Source organism: Glandiceps talaboti, chromosome 3, assembly GCF_964340395.1.
Source record: "Glandiceps talaboti chromosome 3, keGlaTala1.1, whole genome shotgun sequence".
In the NCBI taxonomy this organism is placed as follows: Eukaryota; Metazoa; Hemichordata; class Enteropneusta; family Spengelidae; genus Glandiceps; species Glandiceps talaboti.
Genome location: NC_135551.1, coordinates 22,376,506 through 22,385,550, shown reverse-complemented (window position 1 = coordinate 22,385,550; position 9,045 = coordinate 22,376,506). Strand labels below are relative to the sequence as shown.

General features: G+C 35.0%; 1 protein-coding gene across 1 annotated transcript; it reads left to right on the top strand.

Annotated features, from left to right (window-relative positions):
- The first annotated feature begins 8 nt into the window (after positions 1-8).
- Positions 9-8,774, top strand: LOC144433218 (lambda-crystallin homolog). The gene is made up of 6 exons (XM_078121527.1): positions 9-67; positions 4,399-4,633; positions 5,231-5,392; positions 6,366-6,560; positions 7,938-8,043; positions 8,545-8,774. Exons 1-6 carry the CDS (start codon positions 9-11, stop codon positions 8,772-8,774), a joined length of 987 nt encoding a protein of 328 aa, XP_077977653.1.
- Positions 8,775-9,045: the final 271 nt, after the last annotated feature.

Here is a 9,045-nt window from a genome sequence, read left to right as displayed (position 1 = left end):
ACGACGTGATGGCAGCTGCTATTGGGACATCTGCTTCCGAAAATGCTAAAATTGGCATTGTTGGCAGGTAAACTAACATTTTTAAAATGGTGACATGGTGTAAATATATGAGTTTTAGCTCTGGATACGCTGCGGGGTTTCGACAAGTGGGAGAAGACGTGTCCAAACCCCGCAGCGTATAAATCCAGAGCTATAAGAGTTTATGCTTTTCTTGTAAGCTGGGTTTTATGTAAAGGTTTACCGTCCCGTTATCCTGCAATAAACTGTGTCGTGTACGTACGTATATGTAGTCCTGCTTGCATACGTTACGGAGTAAGGGAGTGTACAGTTTTAACTTCCAGGGGGGGGGCGGAGGATTTTCAGGGGGGCACCAATTTTTCTCAAGAAAAATTAGGGGGGGGGGCTAAACAAAAATTTCACTATTTGTTAGGGGGGGGGGCACATAAAAAAAACCTAAACCTGAATGTCAGGATGGACAAGTGCCAGATATGTATATAAAATAAAATATAGGCAAAACCCAACACTTGACTGTGTACAATGTCCTACAGAAGTAGCATTTAACATGGATTGATGATAAAACAGTGCACACACCCATTAAATCACAATATTTGTATTCAGTGAAACAAAAATTGACCGGCGACTCTGTCACTTCTCAAGGTAACTTTCCCATGAAATTGTGTAGGACTTGTTTCATCACAATCACTGTCTGTGATATCAGCCGTGCTTGAAGTTTCAGAGTTATCAGAAAAACAATCATCACTGTCTATAACACCTATTATAGCATTTTCACTTTCAGAGTCACTACTATTTGTATCACTGATGTCTGTAGTTGTAGTTTGAAGTTCATTTGCAGTCACTTTTCTTGACCTAAATTCAGGTGTTCCAAGTATGTGCGTTGATATTATGTCTACTTTTTCTCCTTTTAATTTTCTATATTTTGGCAATTTATGCTTGTCTAGATATTTATCTAGCTCTTTTACGTTCAGTTTTTCTAGAGTTCCACTTATGAATAACTGCAACCAGTCATAGTCATTATAATTCTTGTATAATTCTGAAATTAAAGTTTGAAGAGATGTTTTCATTCTATCACCATGGTAGGGTTCAAGTATTATATGATTGCTTTTGTGAGTTTGAATTAAACACAAAATATTCACAGGTGCTGGGTGAGGAATGTATTCATAACAAGCCATGCATTCATAAAAATATTATTCAACCCTTTGAAGTGATACATGTACTGCCCCCCCCCCCTCAGCGCATCAATTTACTAAAGTCTCTTGAAATATAGTCCAGAAGTGTTTTATATTTTGCGTAGAGATAATATGAATACTATAATATAGGAAGGGTCTTAATATGTATTTCAATCTTAAATAACATGTTTTCCATTTGCACTGCAATTAAAAATGTTTTTAAAATGTGTAATTTATGAAGTGTTTAAATTAATAATAAATGATTGTGTGACCAACCACTGCAAATTAATCCTAAAATTTGAATATGTTCACATGGAAAAAAGGTTCCTCATGGTGCAATTTTGCACTATTTTTTCCAAACCTGTGATAAATAAGTAATATATATATATATATTTACTTGTTCATTTATTTGCTAATTTATTTATGTCAGTGATGGGCTAAAAATCCAAGAAAAAGTGTAGCCAGACCAGTAGTCTATTCTGTCACCAATCAGTTGTAAGTAGACATCCTGTCAGCCAATTTAACTTATAATAGTCTTTATTTGTGATTTTATGAGTGTCCATGATTCAACAACTTTGTGCACTGGTTCAATTCTGAAGTAAGTATAAATATGGAATAAGTTAATACATGTAGCAACTGCTGGCAAATCTATGTGTTGCTGTATCTGTGTTTCATCTGTGCGTATTTTTGTTAGTGGTTTCAGGGGGGAGGGGGCATGAAATAAAAACAAGAAGTCTTAGGGGGGGCCCAGATAATTTATACCAGTTTTTGTAGGGGGGCACCAATAAAAATCCCTTGCTTCATTAGAAATCCTCCGGCCTCCCCCTGGAAATTAAAAATGTACACTCCCTAAGTCGTCCCTTCCTGGTGTTGTGAGGGTGTAGAATAAGGCGATGAGCTCACACCTGGTAGGCTGGTACCCAGCCAGGGGTGAATATATTGCTATCGGTAGCGTTACATATAACAATGTCTCCACAATACATCCACATACAGGGCCGTAGCTTGACCAAATTGCCAGCCGGGGGGGGGGGGGGGCAGAACTTTGTTTTGGTGCAATCATGCATTTAAAATTTAGAAACGTGGCTAATTTACATACATTTGCATACAATTTACCTATTTTAGCATACGCAATTAAATATCATATGTAAGGCTAGAAAAAATAAAAAAGCTGGTCAAAGGGTAACCTAACCCATCACATTTGGGTAGGTAGGTAGAATTTCATTTTTTTCACAATGCTTGACAAGGATAAAACAAACCATATATAATGATAGCAAAATATTTCAGTCATCTTGATACTATCTCTTGCAATTTGTCTGCATAGCTACAGTTAGGAAATGTACACAATTCACGGTTTAATAAATGTTGTAGCTCCTCTCACCCTCTCTTCTCAAAAAAATGTTAAGCCCGACCAAATGAAACTCAAGCATTATTTTCGTCACCCCTTCTGTCACCTACACTAAAGTGGAGATATAAAATTTTGTGGTACAATATGATACATTAAAATAACAGTGATAGCCAACAACAATAATACTCTGAATGAGATTACTTTCCACGGGATGTGGATTTCACACGCATACGGAGATGTCTCTAATTAGCTCTAACCGAAACATGGAGGTATTTAGCCAGACACCACCCATCTTGTTTTGGGAGAAAGACAATTATAACTTGATTGCTACTGATTGGAGAGACAACTCCAAAGGTGAAAAAAAATGAAAATAAGACAGTGTAGGAGGCCATTTAGAGGCATAAAATATCAAACCATAGACATAATTTAAAGTCTTTCAATACGTGAATATGGTAATAAAATACCAGAATTCAAACAATTATGCTATACATTACATGGAAGACTTTTTGAAAAGCTGAAAGATATTTTGCGGATGTGCACTTGGTAAATTACTTCTCCTGAAGTTTAATTTGGTTCCAAAAAATCCCGAATAAAGAGCAAAACATTTCAAGACTTTCAGACTTTGATGGTCCTATGACACAGGCTGTTCAGCCCACTCCCATGGTCATAAACCTTTGCTCAATTCATTTTAGTGCACTTTGGATATGCAACAGCTTAATTTAATCTCAATTCATGATTGTATGCATCAGCAGAGCCATGTAAACCACTGTATAAAATAGTATATAATTTGGAATAGACTCAAATGTATATTGTTACATGTACTATTCAGAAAATATAAAGAAATATCCTAAATTTTGAAACAAATGCGAAGCCCGCATGAGGATATATTGCCCATCACCAGAAAAATGTATTTTTTTCCTGGCCTAATGTCACATCTTTCACAGTAGTTGCCGAAAACATATCACATTCAAAGTAAAAAACCCGAACTTTTAAATTACAAAAATGGATGGTGCTTTCTCAAATAAGTACGACGACAAAATAATCATTTTCTTTACCCTACTCTCAACACTTTTATGGCCCTCCTTTATGTTGGAACCCAAGGTGAACTCAGTGAATTCTCGTCATTGTCAATATAATGGAAATAATTGAAGTTTGGATTTTGATGTCGAAGCTACAGCTCTGTTTACAAATTCAGGGCCATTCTTTCCATAGCAAGTTGTCGCTTCAAAATGAATTGCGCTAGTGTCAGTGCAATGAGATAATTATATCAAACAACATTTTAACCAACGACAACGCCGAACACAGTTATTGAAAGTGGATCTTTAAAGAGTGGATCTTAACTTGCGTACCTAGTTTAATAGTTTTTCAGGGCCACCAAATATTCCAAAAAGAGGTCTGCCGTTTTATCAGTAAATGTTTTAATATAAGGAACAAGATGTAATTGAGGTCGAGTGCATCTTCGGAGTCACTGCATGCAACAGGCACGCGACCTCACGTTGAACGGCTCTTTCCGTCTTTTTTTTTTTGAGTTTCACTCTCTGACATTATTGCGACTTGCTATCTTCAAATGAAGGAGACTTTCAAGACTACTGTTACTCGCGGAAAATGCACAGTGCCTGTGAACTTCTTTTGTACTTTCCCGAACAAAGAATTAAATATAAGGAACAAGATGTAAATGAGGTCGAGTGCATCTTCGGAGTCCCTAATATGTATCTTTATCTCTATTGTACGCTCGCTTAACTTTGAATAAAAATGTGTGCAGTTAAAAATTGTAACTTTTAAAGCTTCCTTGTGCGGGAAAGTACACAAGAAGTTCACAGGTCTGTGTAATTGTCACTACCAACTGGTTACTTCTTATCTCCACAGTGGTATTATAGGTCAAAGCTGGGCTATGATATTTGCCAGTGCTGGCTATAAAGTCTGTCTCTATGATGTTGATCCTTTATTTGTTGCCAAGGCGATGGATACCATCAAAATATCACTCCAAGACTTAGAAAAGAGTGGACTGTTGAAAGGTAAACTGACAGCTGATCAACAGTTTGGACTAATATCTGGAGTTGATAATTTAGAATCTGTGGTCAAAGGGGCCAAACATGTACAGGTAAGGTTATAAGACCACAGTGGGACTGAAGGTTGATATTTACGAACATTTTCAGTTGCACCTGCAGTTGTCACATTGGGTCAGTGGATTTGGTTAAAATAATTGTTTTTTCATGTCAACAGCGAATTGATTTATTAATTCAAACATGACAAAATAACAAATATGCTTAAAGGATCATTTCTATAATTTTCTGTGCTGGTAAATGAAATATAACAATAGGTATATAGGTCTGTGACAAGGTCAGGGGTTAAAGGTCATGTCACATGTAAATCAAAATGCAAAACATTACTCAAGTACATAGTATGATTTCCAATACTATACATCCTATTATTGATTTTAGCAGTACAGGTATATCGGTATAGTTGCTGAGCATGGCACACTAGATAATTGATTGTTGTTTATCGACAAGTTTTAATCCAGAATCCTTCTTTACATCGTGTATGGTGCCGTAAAAGAGACAGGTGCAGTGTGTGTTAGATTCTCTCACTCAGCTGGTGTATCAACACCTTATTTTATACCAATGGTGTTGAACTCTTTTATGCCAACATCTGAGATAACACAGTTTGAAAGAATCATAATCCCTTGCTTTGCTTGCAGGAATGTGTGCCAGAAAATCTAGAACTGAAAAAGAAAGTGTTCAGTCAGATAGATGAACTAGCAGATGATTTCACCGTGTTATCATCATCAACTTCAACCCTGATGCCATCTTTGTTTACAGAGCATTTAAAACATCGTCAGAATTGTGTAGTGTCACATCCGGTGAGTCACGTGATATGATCCCATTATCTATTGCTGATTTTAGTATCGTGCAATATGAAGTGTGGTAAAAATGCAGCATCACAATTCTGGTTGTTGTTATTTTGATGTTATTATATCTATAATAGATTATGTCATTAGCAAGTTTGTGCAACTATACTGTTTATATAACATTCAAGTGCAGAACAGCATACAAACTGTGTAATGTTTCATGGCTGTGTATGCGCAGTTCATGTACACAACAATAATTAGCACAGTCATGCCTTTATTAAATAACACAACTATAAATAGAGTTTGATACATCATACAATTATAGATTGTCATTCTGGTTATATCCTCAATTTACTTTTTAATAAAAGCATTATACTCAAGCTTGAATCCACGACATGGGAAAATAAATCTCAGAACTTTGATCATTGATGTCAATATGACGTGGTAGTGCACCAAACAATTTACAAAATGTCTGTGTATTTAAATTTCAATAACTCTTGAATTAAAATATTTCTTTCAAATCACATTATTAATAGTCACTCCATTGTGAAATAAGCAGAAGTGTCTGGACTACTGCAGAGTACCATAGCCTTCAGCTATTACACACTGAGAAAGGACAATTTTTCAAAGTGGGGCTTTATAAGGACATTACTCAAGGATTCAGAGTTTGAACAGCACTCCTAGTGGCCAGGCTTTATATTTTTTGTTTTTTCTGATAATCAGAATATGGTGGACATATGTTCTCATTTTCCATAAGCATTTATAAGAAACACTTTCGCAACCTTTCTTAATGAAAATGGCAATCAAGTTAATCATTATTATCGCTAATTATTTCCAAATAATACATGTAACTCCTGATCTTTCCTGTGGTTTTAAAAGTTTAATCAATGATATAATATATATTCTTTGATTGAGGAATGAGTGTTGACAATGTAAGAGTAACAGCATCGCTTAAATCTTCATCTTCTCTATCACCGTACTGCAGACAAATCCTCCATACTACTGTCCATTTGTTGAGGTAGTGCCTGCACCATGGACAGACAAAACTGTGGCTAGTAATACCAAAGCTTTGCTAGAAGAGATTGGTATGAAACCCATTACCATGATGATAGAGAAAAAAGGATTCCTACTGAATAGACTGCAAGGGGCTTTACATAATGAGTGTATTAGACTAGTTGAGGTAAGCAGCTCATTATGGTCTATATTCGTTCTTCATTCATTCATTTGTGGGTTTGTCACAATTTGTCCAGCAACTTGTGACTAAGGCCCCTTAGGTCACTCACATTTTCTTTGGCGGAATGATAGAAAAAAATTGGAAATAGCATCTATTATCATTTTAAAAAATTGTTGGATTTTATGACATGCTTAATCAGACATCAAAGTATAAGCAAATGATTGTGCTATCTGTGCTTTGGTGTCAGTATCACTATTTGCTATATGTAGTGTCTCTTCATGTAAAGAAAAGACTGTGCTAATATTCTAGCTTTCAATATGATAAATGCTCATTATACTTCAAATGTTACATACCAAACCTTCATTGCAATGACTTTACATAATGAATGTATTAGACTGGTTGAGGTAAGCAGCTCATAATGGTCTATAGATCTTGTGTTTTATGAACAAATTTATTATAAATACAAATTTGCTTTTAAAATAATTTCCATCTCTTAATCCTCCCTCTACTATGGGGTATATATTTGTACACAAAAAAGCTACAAGTTGAGTAAAACAGAATTAAGTTGTATTTTCCTCTGTGTTGATATACATGTATAACTAATGTTTCATGCAATTACACCCTACTACACTGCCTATTGTTACATGGAGCTAAAATAGATTTTATTATTAATATATTGTGTACACTCACATGTGTATGATGGTATTACATACAGTGTAGACCAAAGCAGAGGAGAAAACTTGATAACCAACCAACAAATAAAAAACTATCAGAATTTGTCAGCAATTGTTGGCATTCCTTTGATGGGAATTAAAAAGGTAGGCTGTAAACATAGAAAGTACAATTGAAATTACATTATACCATGCACAAGCAAAGTTATTGTCTTTGACCAGAAAATATGGATTATATACACTGGTCATTTTATGGCTCAACAAATTATGTCTATTACACTTCTAGTTCTGCATTGTTCGAAATATGAGTAAAAAATGTTTCAAATTTCTGAAATTTTGCTTAAGTTATGCTTGATCATTATATTATTCCCCAACTTTTTCTTAATTCAGTCAGAAAATACTCTTGACCAAAGGGTTTATAACTGTTTGTCCAGCAACTTACTCATAGTGACAAGGCCCCTTAGCTCACCCCAGACATATTTCCTTGGCTGAATGATTGATTGATTGAAAGAAATTGGAAATAATATCTATAATCATTAAAATATTTGTTGGATTTTGTGACATGCTTAAATAAGACATTAAAGAATAAACAAATGATTGTTTTAACTGTGCTTCACTGTGTTTAGCAGTGTTTGCTAAATGATCGATGTGACTTGTACTTTGCTTATAAGACTGTGCTAATATTCAAGCTTTCAATGTGATCAATTGTCAGGAGAATGTAGTCACACCAGAAGATGTTGACACATGCATGAAGTGGGGACTAGGAATGAGATATGCCTTTATTGGACCATTTGAAACTATGCATCTAAATGCAGAAGGTAAAATAACTAAAGCATGATATTCACTGATATCTAAGTTTCCACTTTAAAGAGGATTTGCACCACCCAGGCAGTTTATTGGAGAAATGTCTAAACGTAGTAGATAAGATAAAATCATGAAATCTTGCTGAAATCTAAATTTCCACCTATAGATGAATTTATTAACCACCTAATCATGTGTAACCAAGTCTAATTGAAGTACTGTAATGTATGTAGTATGTTATCATGATCATCATCATCAAATACCATGGCCTTTATATATGGCACCGTCCAAGACACACTGCCTAGAGGCAGTGACGCGAAAGAAATAACCGCGCTGGTTTGCAAGAATTTCTCATCATTGGTATTTTGGAATCTTATATTGGAACAAATTTGGGTGTCAGAATATCGACACATATCTACCAATTAACTTATATTATTTTGTTCTCCCTTCACTGTCATGTTAACAATACTGAGTTATTATATCCATTTCTATTAATTTTCCCAATTAAATCAAAACAGGTGTTAGAAGTTATATAGAGCGTTATGGTGAATGTTATATTGACGTAACAAAGGACTTTGGACCTATCCCAACCTATACTGGACCTGTTGTAGACAATATTTCAACAGCTATGGAATCAACTATACCGCTAGACTCATTAGCAGAGAGGCGACGTTGGAGAGATCAAAGAATCATTGCATTGTCTAAATTAAAGAAAGATTTTGATGAGAAAACTGAAGCTGAGAAATAAGTAGAGACTGATCAAGACTCTTAAAGTGGGCATATGGACGAGGATTGGGTATATTTTTTAGATTTCTAATTTATAAAACAACTTTATCATTGCTTTCTACTTGAAAAACCAATGGGCAACAACATTAACGAAGTCTGTGTTTATAGCTCAATACACGAGCACTTGACGCTGGACAGTGAAGATATTATTGAATGATGAAAATAGAGATTGAAATAAAAATTAGAAACCCCAATGCAACATAATATACACATACTTACTGCCCATGTACATT

Bases quoted from the DNA above. Each gene is read 5' to 3' on its own strand.
- LOC144433218 (XM_078121527.1), top strand. From the start codon at position 9: ATGGCAGCTGCTATTGGGACATCTGCTTCCGAAAATGCTAAAATTGGC. The intron at 68-4,398 runs GTAAACTAACAT...TTATCTCCACAG, and splicing joins AAAATTGGCATTGTTGGCAG to TGGTATTATAGGTCAAAGCT. The intron at 8,044-8,544 runs GTAAAATAACTA...AAATCAAAACAG, and splicing joins TATGCATCTAAATGCAGAAG to GTGTTAGAAGTTATATAGAG.